Genomic DNA, 18,624 nt, shown 5'->3' on the forward strand with positions numbered 1-18,624 from the left:
TCCATCACTTCCTCCCCCTCCCAGTCTCTGCTAGTCCTTACCCTCAGCGATGGCCCCCAGGACCAGTATACCAGTCTCTGCTAGTCCTTACCCTCAGCGATGGCCCCCAGGACCAGTATACCAGTCTCTGCTAGTCCTTACCCTCGGCGATGGCCCCCAGGACCAGTATACCAGTCTCTGCTAGTCCTTACCCTCGGCGATGGCCCCCAGGACCAGTATACCAGTCTCTGCTAGTCCTTACCCTCGGCGATGGCCCCCAGGACCAGTATACCAGTCTCTGCTAGTCCTTACCCTCGGCGATGGCCCCCAGGACCAGTATACCAGTCTCTGCTAGTCCTTACCCTCGGCGATGGCCCCCAGGACCAGTATACCAGTCTCTGCTAGTCCTTACCCTCGGCGATGGCCCCCAGGACCAGTATACCAGTCTCTGCTAGTCCTTACCCTCGGCGATGGCCCCCAGGACCAGTATACCAGTCTCTGCTAGTCCTTACCCTCGGCGATGGCCCCCAGGACCAGTATACCAGTCTCTGCTAGTCCTTACCCTCGGCGATGGCCCCCAGGACCAGTATACCAGTCTCTGCTAGTCCTTACCCTCGGCGATGGCCCCCAGGACCAGTATACCAGTCTCTGCTAGTCCTTACCCTCGGCGATGGCCCCCAGGACCAGTATACCAGTCTCTGCTAGTCCTTACCCTCGGCGATGGCCCCCAGGACCAGTATACCAGTCTCTGCTAGTCCTTACCCTCGGCGATGGCCCCCAGGACCAGTATACCAGACTCCTTGATGACCCACTCTGGGTGGAAGAGCAGCTCTTTGAGGAGAGGCAGGATGGGCAGGAGCAGGTCATCTCTGAACACGTTTGCCAACACATCCAACGCTGCTGCTGAACACTTCCCTGGAGACAGTGAGAGGGGACGCGTTAATAAACAGAGGTACACAGCCACGCACACAAAAAGGTCAACAATATCGATGGCGCGAGAGGGAGCGAGCGCGAGAGGGAGCGAGAGACACACAGAGAGAGAGAGAGACAGAGAAAAAAAGCGAGACAAAGCAAGAAAACCAGAAGAGAAAACCAGATAATCAGAGGTCCACTCACGGAGGTTCCAGTCAGAGATGGTGTCATCATCGTCCAGGTCATCATCATCATCATCGTCGTCGTCATCGTCCTCGATGCCGTCACGGTCGCCCTCGTGTTGCTGGGCAACGGTACGGGAGCGGTGGAATCTGGGCCTAATGTCCTGCTCGTTGTCAGGGATGGCCTCATCATCATCCTCGTCCACATCACCCTGACCACACACACAGTTCCACACTCGTAAGGGTACACACACAAAGGTATGCAATTCTAACTATTGATACTACTTTAAGACAGTGAGCTGCCTTCAGGGCTGTAGCTAGGTAGCCGTCAGTACACCTATCAGACTATCTTAACAGCAGACAGACACACATACATATTTATGTATGTCTAAATATGAATTTCATTGTAACCATAGTGACAGGCCCGTGACAGGACCTACACACAGCCAGGGTTGAGACATAGCCATGCCTGGTCTGTAAAACCCTTAACTGACTCCCAGGGTTAAGGTGTGCTGTGTCCAGTACATAACCACAAGGTGCAGTCCAGCAGCAGGCCATAGATCCATTTCCTGGCTCACACTCAGAGCAGACTGACCTTGAGCAGAATGATGTCGATCTCGGAGTACTTCATCCCGTTGACGAGCACAGGAATCAGCCTGGAACAGACAGGGATCGAGAGGTGGGGGGTGGGGGAGAGGGGGATGGGGGAGAGGGAGCATGGAGAGGGTGGGGGAGAGGGAGCATGGAGGGGATGGGGGAGAGGGAGCATGGAGAGGATGGGGGAGAGGGAGCATGGAGGGGATGGGGGAGAGGGAGCGTGGAGGGGATGGGGGAGAGGGAGCATGGAGAGGGTGGGGGAGAGGGAGCATTGAGGGGATGGGGGAGAGGGAGCGTGGAGGGGATGGGGGAGAGGGAGCATGGAGAGGGTGGGGGAGAGGGAGCATTGAGGGGATGGGGGAGAGGTAGCATGGAGGGGATGGGGGAGAGGTAGCATGGAGGGGATGGGGGAGAGGGAGCATTGAGGGGATGGGGGAGAGGTAGCATGGAGGGGATGGGGGAGAGGTAGCATGGAGGGGATGGGGGAGAGGGAGCATGGGGGAGAGGGAGCATTGGGGAGAGGGAGCATTGGGGAGAGGGAGCATTGGGGAGAGGGAGCATTGGGGAGAGGGAGCATGGGGGAGACAGGGTAGGGACAAGCATTAATGTCAGCAGTGTCACAGATGAGCTCTGACAGCTATGTCTCTGATCAACGGCCAGGGTGACAGGATGAGGACAGTACACCAGGGGGAGGCCTAGAATGACAGCGTAGAGTGGGAGCAAATGTTGGAGCTAAACTTTGACACTGAGGCTGGTGTTGTACTGTGTGTGTCACAAAGCTTTTGTGCTACTATGACCAGCTTTTCTTTCCTACATCCCATCTCTGACATTCTTGTAACATTGTCTTTCAGTTATTTTGTCTGTATGTGTGTTACTCACTTGGAGAGGTGGTTACACAGCACATCCTTACAGACAGGCTGTTCAGCCAGTGTCAGCCAGAACTCACAGGCCTCCAGAGCCACATTCTCATCCTGGTCCTGAGTCCTCTGCAGCATGTACTGAGGAGATGACCATGGGAAATGTAGTACTATTAGCATTATATTTGTAGTTCACTACCTCAATCAAAATTCAGGATTCATTTCAAGGCCAGGAGCTGGGCAGCCACAATCACATTCACATGACAGATTATGGATGAACCTGTCCGGAGAACTAAATATTTCAGACGAACCTGTCCGGAGAACTAAAGCTTTCAGACCAACCTGTCTGGAGAATAAAGCTTTCAGACCAACCTGTCTGGAGAACTAAAGCTTTCAGACCAACCTGTCCGGAGAACTAAAGCTTTCAGACCAACCTGTCTGGAGAACTAAAGCTTTCAGACCAACCTGTCCGGAGAACTAAAGCTTTCAGACCAACCTGTCTGGAGAACTAAAGCTTTCAGACCAACCTGTCTGGAGAACTAAAGCTTTCAGACCAACCTGTCTGGAGAACTAAAGCTTTCAGACCAACCTGTCTGGAGAACTAAAGCTTTCAGACCAACCTGTCTGGAGAACTAAAGCTTTCAGACCAACCTGTCTGGAGAATAAAGCTTTCAGACCAACCTGTCCGGAGAACTAAAGCTTTCAGACCAACCTGTCTGGAGAACTAAAGCTTTCAGACCAACCTGTCTGGAGAACTAAAGCTTTCAGACCAACCTGTCTGGAGAACTAAAGCTTTCAGACCAACCTGTCTGGAGAACTAAAGCTTTCAGACCAACCTGTCTGGAGAACTAAAGCTTTCAGACCAACCTGTCTGGAGAACTAAAGCTTTCAGACCAACCTGTCTGGAGAACTAAAGCTTTCAGACCAACCTGTCTGGAGAACTAAAGCTTTCAGACCAACCTGTCTGGAGAACTAAAGCTTTCAGACCAACCTGTCTGGAGAACTAAAGCTTTCAGACCAACCTGTCTGGAGAATAAAGCTTTCAGACCAACCTGTCTGGAGAATAAAGCTTTCAGACCAACCTGTCTGGAGATCTAAAGCTTTCAGACCAACCTGTCTGGAGAATAAAGCTTTCAGACCAACCTGTCTGGAGATCTAAAGCTTTCAGACCAACCTGTCTGGAGAATAAAGCTTTCAGACCAACCTGTCTGGAGAATAAAGCTTTCAGACCAACCTGTCTGGAGAATAAAGCTTTCAGACCAACCTGTCCGGAGAACTAAAGCTTTCAGACCAACCTGTCCGGAGAATAAAGCTTTCAGACCAACCTGTCTGGAGAATAAAGCTTTCAGACCAACCTGTCTGGAGAATAAAGCTTTCAGACCAACCTGTCTGGAGAACTAAAGCTTTCAGACCAACCTGTCTGGAGAATAAAGCTTTCAGACCAACCTGTCTGGAGATCTAAAGCTTTCAGACCAACCTGTCTGGAGAACTAAAGCTTTCAGACCAACCTGTCTGGAGAATAAAGCTTTCAGACCAACCTGTCTGGAGATCTAAAGCTTTCAGACCAACCTGTCTGGAGAATAAAGCTTTCAGACCAACCTGTCTGGAGAACTAAAGCTTTCAGACCAACCTGTCTGGAGAACTAAAGCTTTCAGACCAACCTGTCTGGAGAACTAAAGCTTTCAGACCAACCTGTCTGGAGAACTAAAGCTTTCAGACCAACCTGTCTGGAGAACTAAAGCTTTCAGACCAACCTGTCTGGAGAATAAAGCTTTCAGACCAACCTGTCTGGAGAATAAAGCTTTCAGACCAACCTGTCCGGAGAACTAAAGCTTTCAGACCAACCTGTCTGGAGAACTAAAGCTTTCAGACCAACCTGTCTGGAGAACTAAAGCTTTCAGACCAACCTGTCTGGAGAATAAAGCTTTTGAACACAAGGTGGCATCTTGAGCTGATTTGATGAGACCAAGAGGAATCCATTCAATTGGTTTGTTTTCCTCCCTCCTTTCCTCTCTATAACCCTCCCTCACTCCCTCACTGCCTCCCTCGCAACTTCATTCGCTCCTTCCGCCCTGCAGCTTAAACCGTGTGTACACTACACCATTATGGCCGTGGTTTAGCTGTCCCAGACAAGTTTGAGAGATCGTAGACAGAATACCCATGTCGTTGCTGTCATCAACACTCGTTTAATGTGAGCGGGTCAAAGACGCAATCTAAGGGTTTTTGAGCTCCGCTCCGTCTTTGAGCAGTCCCAGATGTCACGATATTTTCAAGCATGTTTGATTTTATCAGCACAAAATGAGCAATGCTCTTGTGAGATGTGCAACGACAAGTTTTGAGAACGTGATCAGCAATAGCCAATGAGAGCTGGCCAGAGAAGAAGCCAGTGAGATGCTGACGTTGTTTCACATCACCCAGAATGTATAGACTGGAGCAGGAGCTATGACTACTACTAGTATGTGTATTGTACTTGCCTTTAACCAAAGTGTCAAATCGTTACAGCTCTGAAGTTCACTAGCAATGTTATTCAATTCAAAACGTTGGCTAGATCTTTCAACTCTATATGGCAAGCGTGAATGTCTAACTGAACCTTTATGAGGCTGCTTTGAGCCACTGCTCGTAGCTACGTTAAATCATATCACATCATTGTTTTGGCGAGACAGCGTGGTATAGAGAATCCTCACGACCAAGGGAATAATCTTGTAGTGTGTGACAATCTGTGCCAGATGGTTAGCGTGCGCAAAACGACTTTGGCAACACAAAACAACTACAGGTAAGACAGTTGTTTAATGTGAGAGGCTCAGTGATGTTAGGATTTTGAAAGTCCTGTAGTTTACACCAGGCATTACAGAATACAAGCCCAAGTCCTACCCCCAGCCCCAGTCCTACCCCCAGCCCCAGTACCCCAGTCCTACCCCGAGCCCCAGTACCCCAGTCCTACCCCGAGCCCCAGTACCCCAGTCCTACCCCCAGTACCCCAGTCCCAGTCCTACCCCCAGCCCTACCCCCAGCCCCAGCCCCAGTCCTACCCCCAGCCCTACCCCCAGCCCCAGTCGTACCCCTAGCCCCAGTCCTACCCCTAGCACCACAGTCCTACCCCCAGCCCCAGTACCCCAGTCCTACCCCCAGCCCCAGTACCCCAGTCCTACCCCCAGCCCCAGTCCTACCCCCAGCGCCCCAGTACCCCAGTCCTACCCCCAGCCCCAGTACCACAGTCCTACCCCCAGCCCCAGTCCTACCCTCAGAACCAGTCCTACCCCCAGCCCTACCCTCAGAACCAGTCCTACCCCAGCCCCAGTACCCCAGTCCTACCCCCAGCCCCACCCTCAGAACCAGTCCTACCCTCAGTCCTACCCCCAGCCCCAGTACCCCAGTCCTACCCCCAGCCCCAGTACTCCAGTCCTACCCTCAGCACCAGCCCTACCCCCAGCCCCAGCACCCCAGTCCTACCCCCAGCCCCCCAGTCCTACCCCCAGCACCCCAGTCCTACCCCCAGCACCCCAGTACTACCCCCAGCACCCCAGTACTACCCCCAGCACCCCAGTCCTACCCCCAGGCCCAGTACCCCAGTCCCAATCTCACCTCTATGATGTTGTGCATGTGAGGTAGGAGATGGTCCATGTCCTAGCCCAACCCAGTCCTACCCTCAGCCCCAGTACCAGTCTCACCTCTATGATGTTGTGCATGTGCGGTAGGAGACGGTCCATGTCCTAGCCCAACCCAGTCCTACCCTCAGCCCCAGTACCAGTCTCACCTCTATGATGTTGTGCATGTGAGGTAGGAGACGGTCCATGTCCTAGCCCAACCCAGTCCTACCCTCAGCCCCAGTACCAGTCTCACCTCTATGATGTTGTGCATGTGCGGTAGGAGATGGTCCATGTCCTAGCCCAACCCAGTCCTACCCTCAGCCCCAGTACCAGTCTCACCTCTATGATGTTGTGCATGTGAGGTAGGAGACGGTCCATGTCCTAGCCCAACCCAGTCCTACCCTCAGCCCCAGTACCAGTCTCACCTCTATGATGTTGTGCATGTGCGGTAGGAGATGGTCCATGTCCTAGCCCAACCCAGTCCTACCCTCAGCCCCAGTACCAGTCTCACCTCTATGATGCTGTGCATGTGCGGTAGGAGATGGTCCATGTCCTAGCCCAACCCAGTCCTACCCTCAGCCCCAGTACCAGTCTCACCTCTATGATGTTGTGCATGTGCGGTAGGAGACGGTCCATGTCCTAGCCCAACCCAGTCCTACCCTCAGCCCCAGTCTCACCTCTATGATGTTGTGCATGTGAGGTAGGAGACGGTCCATGTCCTAGCCCAACCCAGTCCTACCCTCAGCCCCAGTACCAGTCTCACCTCTATGATGTTGTGCATGTGCGGTAGGAGATGGTCCATGTCCTAGCCCAACCCAGTCCTACCCTCAGCCCCAGTACCAGTCTCACCTCTGATGTTGTGCATGTGCGGTAGGAGACGGTCCATGTCCTAGCCCAACCCAGTCCTACCCTCAGCCCCAGTACCAGTCTCACCTCTATGATGTTGTGCATGTGCGGTAGGAGACGGTCCATGCGGACTTCCAGCAGCATGACCAGAGCTCTGCAAACGTTCTTCCTCACCTCTGGCTCCTCATCAGTCGCCAGGGCAAACAGGTTCTACAGGGAGGGAGGAGGGTCAAACATCACAACACAAGCACACATACTAGTCCCAACTTTCACTACTTGGAGATGCATCCTGTGTTTTTTGACATTGCATTACTAATGAAGGAAAGCAGACATTGGCTTTTTTTGTAAGTAATTGACACAGAGCCAAGGAAAGGAGACCAGAATGTCTTCATATGTCATGAGTTCTGACCAGGACCCGTAACCATAGAGCGTCTCAGAATATAAAATTGTTCATAAGTGGTTAGAATATAGACATTTTACTCCTACTCTTAAGGGTAAAAATAAAAGCTTTGCATGATGCCTGTTTAGTGATGAGTCCCACCTCGTCGACAGATATTTAGGACACCTCATGAGCTGTCCTAATCAGTTAAGAGTTTCCAGCAGGTGTCTTGATAATGGAAAAATGCAGCGAGTCAGTGGTTCCTGCACCACATGCAATTGCTTTGGAGTTGTTAAAATAATGTTTTGATATTTCTATATAATCAATCTGTAAATAATCTAGACCTACATGCAACAGTATCTCTTGTGCCTTTGACAATGATTTCATATGAGGCCTATTTCACATCATATGCCTAAATACTTACAACCACTAGGCTAATAAATAAACATGTTTTTCTTTATTATTAAATTATCTATACTGAACAAAAATATAAATGCAACATGTAAAATGTTGGTCCCATGTTTCATGAGCTGAAATAAATCTCAGAAATGTTCCATATGCACAAAAAGCTTATTTCTCTCACATTTTGTGCATAAATTTGTTTACATCCCTGTTAGTGAGCATTTCCCCTTTGCCAAGATAGTTGATCCATCTGTCTGGTGTGGGATATCAAGAAGCTGATTAAACAGCATGATCATTACACAGGTGCAACTTGTGCTGGGAACGCTGTTTATCTATGCATAGTCACTTTACCCCTACCTACATGTACAAATTACCTCGACTAACCTGAACCCCCGCACACTGACTCTGTACCGGTACCCCCTGTATATAGCCTCTTTTTTGTGTTACTTTTTTATTTTATACTTTATTTAGTAAATATTTTCTTAACTATTTCTTCAACTGCGTTGTTGGCTAAGGGTTTGTATGTAAGCATTTCACGGTAAGGTTGTATTCGGCGCATGTGACAAATAACATTTGATTTGATTTAACAATAGAAGGCCACTAAAATGTGAAGTTTTGTCACACAACGCCACAGATGTATCAAGTTGAGGGAGCATGCAATTGGCGTGCCGACCGCAGGAATGTCCACCAGAGCTGTTGCCAGAGAATTGAATGTTCATTTCTCTACCATAAGCCACCTGCAACGTCATAGTAAATTTGGTAGTGCGTCCAACGGGCCTCACAACCACAGAGCACATGTAACCACGCCATCCCAGGACCTCCACATCCGGCTTGTTTACCAGCGCAAAAGCAAATAATCAGTGCTGTAAGCAGTAGTTGTTTTCCCACGCTAACGCCTAGATCAGACGGACAGCGTCATTGCATCAATGATGCATAATATATTCTGCAGTTAAACTTTTTCTATTATGTAATCCAACACTGTTACTGGATATGTGCAACAAAACTTCAACATTCACCTTTAGCTATTATTTCTGTCAAGTTTATGCATACAATTTGATGCATACGTTAGATAAATCCAACGTATGCGCCACACAGAAAACAAAACGCACTACAACTGCCTCTGCAACGCAATGCTGCACAGCGTTCCATTGGAAAAGAATGTACCTCTGGTGTACCAAAATACAACGATGCTGTCGGTGTGATCGGGGCGTAAAGCTAGTAACGTTAGCTAGCTTGTGTTGTAGTAGTCTGACCACGGCGACGGCGTCTGGAGCTGGCTCTCCTTCAGCGCCATGGAGTGCACAGGTATTACGTTCGCTGTCCTTTCAGCACCACAAGCCTGTCACCTTTGATGTGACACTTGTCGCTATTGGTCAGAGTGTAATAGTGGTGTCAGGCTACCATAGCTTGTGTAAATTGTGTTTTTTGTTTGACTGTTCACATTATTTGATGCTCTGTGTCACGTGGTGTCCGTGCCAGTTCGGTCTGTGTGTGTGCGGCAGCCCAAAGCGTGTCCAGGCCTGTTTGATTCATTCATAATGTAATCAAAAAAGCATTGCTCCTCTTTCACTAGAACAGTCCGACTACAGAAGATATGTCGGGCACATTAAGTGATGCTATGTTTTCGGTTATTGTCTTGATTTTTGAGTTTGATGCAACGTATTGCAAGATATTTGGTCCCTCTGAAGCCCTGGGTCCTACACTGCATCTCAACAGTAGGATTGCTGACCTCGGATCAGTTTAGCCTTTCAGATCACTTTCTGTACCAATTAGACTACTAAGCCTCTGGTCATCTACTGACCTAATGAGCATCTCCGAGCCTGCTATTAACTCTGGCCTTCTGCCCATTATCACAAACAACTCACCATTGAAAATAGCTCTAAAAAGCCCTACAGAAATAAACGGACACTTTAGAGTATGCAAATTGGATTTCATGTGACCTGTGCCCCTTCTATGCAGAGTGCCCTCACTCTCGCCCCCACAGCTGAAGACGTGACAGAGGGACTTTAAACAATAGCTCTTTATCTCCTATCCGCTTGCTGTATTGTCATTGTCACTGTGCGGTTGCTGAATGCATCCGTCCTCATCCAGGGCCCAGCTGGCTGGAAGTTAAGCTCATCAGTGGTTAATGTGATCTAGTCCTAACGGATTATCAGCCCTGATCCAATCGGTGGAATTGGGGTTGGTGTACTGAACTGAAGCTAGGGCCTGGCTCTTGGTAGTGCAGCGAAGTGCTGTGTAGAGGCTCAGACCTAACCTACTGACACACTGTACTGAGAGCTGAGGCCATATACCTGCCTGCCTGGCTGGCTGCACTGAGAGCGGAGGCTAGTTGGGTAGGCTGTGTGTATGACTTGATTGCAGAAGGCTCATGGCATGTCTGAATTTGTGGGCATATTAGATAGTCACAGGGCTGTCTGGGGATTATGGGAGGTCAGAGTATATAGGTCAGACTGCAGAGGTCACGGCAGGGTCAGACTTGCCTCGATGAAGTCGTCGATGTGCAGCATTAGGGCCTGGGTCCTACTGATGATGAACTGGTTGACGCAGGCGATGGCATGAGACCTGCAACACCACAACAAGACAACAGAGCTCAACCTCACAGAACCCAAACTCATGTGTTCCCTTTATCAATGCTGCCTCTGTCTGTGTTCCTCCCCTTTCTATCCCCTTTCCACCCCCCAGTCTCCAAACTGGGATCTCAGACACTGATAACGCCTAAAGACAGACAGAGAGAGAGAGACAGTCATCTATAAGCCTGAGGAAAGAGGGATCTGAGAGAACATTTTGGATCAAAGTGCCTGTAAATATAGCGAGATCTGAAAACAACCCCTGGCTACGGGTTGTTTGGAACCAATTAGAAGAGAGGCAAGGTGTTGGCTCCCCCAGGAGTGAGGGAAAGAGGCAAGGCTGTGAGCAGGGAGAGGGAGGAAGGCCCAGTACACTCATACTCTAGGGACTTTTGCTTACCACGGTGCTTCTGCTTGCTTATTGGGGTCTAGGCCGGGTTACTGTAAGGCACTTTCTGACAACTGCTGATGTAAAATAAAAAAATAAAAAAATAGGCTTTATAAATACATTTGGTTTGAGTACCTTATCTTGGGGCTGCTGTGTTTGAAGAACTGCAGGAACTTTGGGATCATAACGTTGAGCGGACGGTCCAACACATCACTGTCCAAGATCTCTGCTGAGTCCTCACAGATCTTCTGAAGAGCGCCAAACGCACCCTGAGAGAAACAGGAGGAGAGAGGGAGGGAGATTTTCTTATTTCACCTTTATTTAACCAGGTAGGCTAGTTGAGAACAAGTTCTCATTTATAACTGCGACCTGGCCAAGATAAAGCAAAGCAGATCGACACATACAACACAGAGTTACACATGGAGTAAACAAACATACAATCAATAATACAGTAGAAAAGTCTATATACAGCATGTGCAAATGAGGTAGGATAATGGAGGTAAGGCAATAAATAGGCCATGGTGGCGAAGTAATTACAACATAGCAATTAAAACACTGGAATTGTAGAATGTGCAGAAGATGAATGTGCAAGAAGAGATACTGGGTGCAAAGGAGCAAGATAAATAAATAAATACAGTATGTGGATGAGGTAGATTGGATGGGCTGTTTACAGATGGGCTATGTACAGGTGCAGTGATCTGTGAGCTGCTCTGAGAGCTGGTGCTTAAAGCTAGTGAGGGAGATAAGAGTCTCCAGCTTTAGTGATTTTTGCAGTTCGTTCCAGTCATGGCAGCAGAGAACTGGAAGGAGAGGCGGCCAAAGGAGGAATTGGCTTTGGGGGTGACCAGAGAGATATACCTGCTGGAGCGCGTGCTTCGGGTTGGGTGCTGCTATGGTGACCAGTGAGCTGAGATAAGGCGGGGCTTTACCTAGCAGAGACTTGTAGATGACCTGGAGCCAGTGGGTTTGGCGACGAGTATGAAGCGAGGGCCAGCCAACGAGAGCATTCAGGTCGCAGTGGTGGGTAGTATATGGGGCTTTGGTGGCAAAACGGATGGCACTGTGATAGACTGCATCCAATTTGTTGAGTAGAATGTTGGAGGTTATTTTGTAAATGACATCGCCGAAGTCGAGGATCGGTAGGATAGTCAGTTGTACGAGGGTATGTTTGGCAGCATGAGTGAAGGATGCTTTGTTGCGAAATAGGAAGCCGATTCTAGATTTAATTTTGGATTGGAGATGTTTAATGCGAGTCTACAGTCTAACCAGACACCTAGGTATTTGTGGGGAGATGTGGGGGAGGGGGGTTAACCAATATGTTTCAGGGCCAGAGAGCCCCCCCCCCCCCAGGTGTTTTAATGTCTATTTATCAGCCAGCCTCAAGGACAGGAGACCATATGGACAGAAAGATGTCATAGTCCATCAACCCTGAGTCAACCTATAAAAACAACAGGTATGAGAAGCCTTCATCACCACATACTGTACCCGACTCACACCCCCCGGTACTGTACCCGACTCACACCCCCCGGTACTGTACCCGACTCACACCCCCCGGTACTGTACCCGACTCACACCCCCGGTACTGTACCCGACTCACACCCCCGGTACTGTACCCGACTCACACCCCCGGTACTGTACCCGACTCACACCCCCGGTACTGTACCCGACTCACACCCCCGGTACTGTACCCGACTCTCACACCCCGGTACGGTACCCCAACACACCCCGGTACGGTACCCCAACACACCCCGGTACGGTACCCCAACACACCCCGGTACCGTACCCCAACACACCGCATACTGTACCCTAACACCGCATACTGTACCCTAACACATCCCGTACTGTACCCTAACACACCCCGTACTGTACCCTAACACACCCCGTACTGTACCTAACACACCCCGGTACTGTACCCTAACACACCCCGTACTGTACCTAACACACCCCGTACTGTACCCTAACACACCCCGTACTGTACCCTAACACACCCCGTACTGTACCTAACACACCCCGTACTGTACCTAACACACCCCGTACTGTACCTAACACACCCCGTACTGTACCTAACACACCCCGTACTGTACCTAACACACCCCGTACTGTACCCTAACACACCCCGTACTGTACCTAACACACCCCGTACTGTACCTAACACACCCCGTACTGTACCTAACACACCCCATACTGTACCCTAACACACCCCATACTGTACCCTAACACACCCCATACTGTACCCAACACACCCCGTACTGTACCCAACACACCCCATACTGTACCCAACACACCCCATACTGTACCCTAACACACCCCATACTGTACCCAACACACCCCATACTGTACCCTAACACACCCCATACTGTACCCTAACACACCCCATACTGTACCCTAACACACCCCATACTGTACCCAACACACCCCATACTGTACCCTAACACACCCCATACTGTACCCTAACACACCCCATACTGTACCCTAACACACCCCATACTGTACCTAACACACCCCATACTGTACCCTAACACACCCCATACTGTACCCTAACACACCCCATACTGTACCCTAACACACCCCATACTGTACCCAACACACCCCATACTGTACCTAACACACCCCATACTGTACCCTAACACACCCCATACTGTACCCTAACACACCCCATACTGTACCCTAACACACCCCATACTGTACCCAACACAGCACAAGGAGAAACACAACCTGGCCAGGCTGGCCACTTCGGAAATTAACAGCAGGACAAAATGGTGAATTTGACAGTGAAAACATAAAACAGCTAGAGTACAGGCTTATTCATGTGAGAGGCTGTCAGTGTGTGTGATGGAATTCTAGAACGACTACATTAAAGAAAGCTTCCTCTGTAAAAAAGTCACTAGGGGTTCCATAATACAGTGTGACATGCACACAGTCACACACCCAACACAAAACGCCCAAAGCAGGGAGGACAAAAGTATCTGTGTGTCACATATGATCATGTGTCTCAGCAAGACAACTGAAATCTACTCCACAGGAGTGTCTAAGGTAGGTATTACCACTTCACAATGACCTTACGTCCACAACCAGCAAACATCACAGCTATGAATTATATAGATAAAAACACACAAGCCCCTTGAACAGCTCTATTATCTAAACCTGAATAGGAAATTGATGATACAAGCAGCTGATGATGTGTAGTTAATGTCTATACGGGCAAATAATGCAGCAGCCTTGGACCGTCTCTTCCCAGGGAAATATAGATTGAGTTGATGGCAGTGGCTGATACGCATTCAATATGCCGCCACACGTACATCACACACACACACACACACACACACACACACACACACGAGAGGAATCTGATCAGATGCAACAAAGAGCACGGCGACAGTGGTGCTGTCTGAAGGCCGTTTCCATGGAAACCGTTTCCAGGGAGGGAGCTGTTTCCTTCCAGCCAGAATGCTTAGAGAACGAGACGGCGTGGTTAAAGAAAATACAAGGTTTCTGTCATTATGAGAGAGCCAATTGAGGAGCATTCCAACCAAGGTTAAACCAAGGTCAGCAATAGCTTACAAGGAAGTGGACACATCCAATTGGGATGGAGACTGTGTCGGGCAAAGGTTATGGAGACTGTAGGGCAAAGGTTAAAGTCTTTCTCCAGTCTCCTTTTCAGCTCATTTATCAGCTGATTTCCTTAACATGCCCATCTCAATAGGTGGTCCAGGTATTCTCCACAAGCGAAGGGGTGGGCCTTTCCTCTTTTGTTCTCTATTGTTCCTCAAGCAAGGGGGGAGGCCGATGACATCACAATCCCCATCAGACCAACGGCATGAAGTTTGTGTCTAAAAAACACTATTTTGCTCAAAACATTTATTTTTTACTCTTTAGTGTGTACTTTACAGTATTTATACTTGGGATATTTTTATGTATTTTTTTTGTATTTAAAAAAAATTGCCCTTTTTCTCCACAATTTCGTGATATCCAATTGGTAGTTACAGTCCTGTCTCATCACTGCAACTCCCGTACGGACTCAGGAGAAGCGAAGATTGAGAGCCGTGCATCTTCCAAAACACAACCCAACCAAGCCACACTGCTTCTTCACACAATGCCCACTTAACCCGGAAGCCAGCCGAGTCGCTAGTGCACGATGGTACAAGGACATCCGTGCAGGCCAAACACTCCCCTAATCCGGAAGACGCTGGGCCAATTGTGCACCGCCCATTGGGTCTCCCGGTCGTGGCCGGCTGCGACAGACTGGACTCGAACCTAGAACCTCTAGTGGCACAGCTAGTACTGCGATGCAGTGTCTTGCACCACTCGGGAGAATACATATACATGCCCGTATGAAGTTTGAATCATTCAGATGTTCATTGGCAGAGGACAACTGGTGAAAGTATTGTGGTCAGATGAGACCAAAATGGAGCTCTCTGACATCAACTCAATGTGTTTGGAGGAGGAGGAATGCTGCCTATGACCCCAAGAACACCATCTCCACCGTCAAACATGGAGGTGGAAACATTATGCTTTGGGGGTGTTTTTCTGCTAAGGGGACAGGACAACTTCACTGCATCATTTGACGGGACCATGTACCGTCAAATCTTGGGTGAGAACCTCCTTCCCTCAGCCAGGGCATTGAAAATGGGTCGTGGATGGGTATTCCAGCATGACAATGACCCAAAACACACGGCCAAGACAACAAAGGAATGGCTCAAGGAGAAGCACATTAAGGTGCTGGAGTGGCCTAGCCAGTCTCCAGACCTTAATCCCATAGAAAATCTGTGGAGGGAGCTGAAGGTTCAAGTTGCCAAACGTCAGCCGTCAGAAGATCTGCAAAGAGGAGTGGGACAAAATCCCTCCTGAGATGTGTGCAAACCTGGTGGCCAACTACAAGAAACGTCTGACCTCTGTGATTGCCAACAAGGGTTTTGCCACCAAGTACTAAGTCATGTTTTGCAGAGGGGTAATATACTTATTTCCCTCATTAAAATGCAAATGCTTTTATAACATTTTTGACATGCGTTTTTCTGGATTTTTTGTTGTTGTTATTCTGTCTCTCACTGTTCAAATAAACCTACCATTAAAATTATAGACTGATCATTTCTTTGTAAGTGGGCAAACGTACAAAATCAGCAGGGGATCAAATACTTTCCCCCCCACTGAAGCTGGACAGTCCTTGTAGGAGCCTTGCTGTCAAAATGGGAGGTGCAATGACAATTATGCAAAAGAATGCAAGTCTGCTGAGAGAAAAAGGGGTTAAATAAACAATTCCTTTTAATCTTCCTCTTCCATTCTTACTCTGTTTGAACGCTATGTTCAGACACGACACTGTAGAGTTTACAGAAGTGTCTGAATGCGCACGCACCAGCCAGAGCTGGACCCGGTCGGTAGACACGCACAAGCACCTTCCAACTGCCCGGTCACCATTGAAAAACTGCTCTCCAGCAAAAACCTACATAAAGCCATCAACCAACATCCTATAAGCGTTAGGCGACATCACACACACACCTGATTCGGTCTTTTTATAGAGCGAGGGGTGCAGAGGGAAAAGAGAGAATACAAAGGGGTGACCGAGGAGAGAGAAAGGGGGGAGAGAGAGAGGAGAAAAAGGGGTGACAGAGGAGAGAGAACAGTACAGAAACACAAATGTAACTGCCAAAATAATTGAAACACTTCAGTAAATGAGGGATATTAAAGTATATTGAAAGCAGGTGTGGTTCCTGAGTGGAGAGACTCATCTGTCATCAAGTCAAGATTAGGTCATTCTAAAGTACAAAGGCTGTTTGTTCTGTGTGTCAGATCAGTGAGTAACAAGGAAATGAGAGGATAACGTATGTCTATGCTTTATTGTATGTGAATGCATGTAGGTGTGTGAGCTCCCGTGTGTTTCCTTCAGAACACAGTGATTCTACGCCACACATCTGTTTGGAGGCTACTGTCTAGAGCTGGGCGACAAACACCAAAATCCATTTTGCGATTAATTGGCCCATTTTCTGCTATAACTTCTTAGGGATCAAATCCCGTTACCGGAATAGATCTGACAATATCCGGTGAAATTGCAGAGCGCAAAATTCAAACTACAGAACAATAAATATTTAACATTTATGAAAATACAAGTGTAATACATCAAAATAAAGCTTAACTTCATGTTAGCCGCTGTGTCAGATTTCAAAAAGGCTTTAAGGCGAAAGCACACCATGCGATTATCTGAGGACAGCGCCCGCATACAAAAACATGAAAGACATTTTTCAACCAGGCAGGTGCGACACGAAAGTCAGAAATAGCCAATATAATAAATGCCTTACCTTTGAAGATCATCTTTTTGCAATCCCAAATGTCTCAGTGACATAATGAATGGTCGTTTTGTTCGAGAAATTCCTTCTTTATATCCCCAAAATGTCAATTTATTTGGCGCGTTTGATTCAGAAATACACCGGTTCCAACTCGCCCAACATGACTACAAAGTATCTAATAAGTTACCTGTAAACTTGGTCCAAACATTTCAAACAACGTTTCTAATCCAACCTCAGGTACCCTAAAATGTAAATAATCGATAAAATTTAAGACGGAATAAACTGTTTCCAATACCGGAGAAAAACAACGAGGAGCGTGCTCCTGTTCACACGCACCAAAAGACTAGAGTCCACCTGAGTGACACTTAAAAAGAATAGGACTACTTCTTCATTTTTCAAAAGAAAAACATCTCAAAATTTCTAAAGACTTGACATCTAGTGGAAGACATAGGAACTGCAATCTGGGCCCTAATAAATCAGGTTTCCCATAGAAAAGCATTGGAAAACACAATCGCAAAAAAATTGTTCCCTGGATGGATTGTGCTCGGGGTTTCGCTTGCCAAATCAGTTCTGTTATACTCACAGACATTATTTTAACAGTTTTAGAAACTATAGAGTGTTTTCTATCGAATACGACCATGCATATGCATATCCTATCTTCTGGGCCTGAGTAACAGGCAGTTTACTTTGGGCACACTTAATCCGGATGTGAAAATACTGCCCCCTGCTATAACAATGAACCAGCAAAAAAAATTATAAAAAGAACTGGGCGATCAGGACATAAAGTAAAACAATGAATAACAATGAAATAGACCCATAAACAAAATATTTGAACGGACAATAAGTTCTCATTAGCAGGCAGTGCTCTAGACAACAGAGACAGTAGCCTATGATTAAAAAAAGGTTACCTATTTCATCTAACATATCCAGGGAATGCATGAATGATATTTACATGTGCAACCTGTCAAAATAGGATCCAGAATTATCTGATTTATTTTTGGCTCTTCAGAGAATTTGCCAACATCTTTGCGCATATTGGCCTGCGCTATAGTCCATTATTGACCACCTGAAGAAGTGGAAACTCAAAACACTTAGCTAGATTGCTAACTCTAAATATGATAGTTGCTATAGCCAAGTAGGCTAATTGATTGATCTATCATTAAATGTAGACTAAATGACCAACAAAAACTTTCCAATGCTAGACCTAGGCTAGTGTTGCATGGTATACCGAAACATCTGTACTTTTTCGATACTAGAACGTGGAAAAAAGGTTAGGTTTTTCATGTTGCTAGCCTGCACTGGGAGTCTGTGCAGTATCATGATAACTCCCCATTCACGGTTCACAGAAGTTAACACAGTTGAATAATGCGGCACGGCATGTAGAAATGTTTAAACTGTTCATTACGGTTCACAGAACAATGTCCATACAGGCTACAACACGTTACAATGCATGGAGATACCAGTAGCTTCCAGCTTTGTAGGCTAACACTCCTTGTCATCTTACAGCTGAAGATAACATTACATTTCTACTCAAGTACTTTGTTTGTGATAATATGCTACTTCAAACCAAAAACGTTTTTTAATTCTCTTCGTCACGTCTCGCCATCAGCCAAAGATTATCTATTGCCTCAGCGAACATTCAGTGTG

General features: G+C 47.7%; 1 protein-coding gene across 2 annotated transcripts in view; it reads right to left on the reverse strand.

Moving 5' to 3' along the window:
- The window catches only part of LOC106569531 (transportin-1), a 50,226-nt gene that overhangs the window by 14,874 nt on the left and 16,728 nt on the right, over positions 1–18,624 (reverse strand). For both annotated transcript variants that reach the window (XR_006758437.1, XM_014140980.2), the window contains exons 6-12: positions 10,835–10,968; positions 10,225–10,306; positions 7,048–7,170; positions 2,550–2,668; positions 1,669–1,729; positions 1,096–1,285; positions 742–894 (exon numbers count right to left, since the gene is read on the reverse strand). Coding sequence is in view for 1 of the 2 variants with exons in the window: in XM_014140980.2 (XP_013996455.1) it covers positions 742–894; positions 1,096–1,285; positions 1,669–1,729; positions 2,550–2,668; positions 7,048–7,170; positions 10,225–10,306; positions 10,835–10,968 (862 nt within the window). In the remaining variant the exon portion in view is untranslated. The remainder of the gene's footprint in view (positions 1–741; positions 895–1,095; positions 1,286–1,668; positions 1,730–2,549; positions 2,669–7,047; positions 7,171–10,224; positions 10,307–10,834; positions 10,969–18,624) is intronic.

Source organism: Salmo salar, chromosome ssa01 (genome assembly GCF_905237065.1).
Source record: "Salmo salar chromosome ssa01, Ssal_v3.1, whole genome shotgun sequence".
In the NCBI taxonomy this organism is placed as follows: domain Eukaryota; kingdom Metazoa; phylum Chordata; class Actinopteri; order Salmoniformes; family Salmonidae; genus Salmo; species Salmo salar.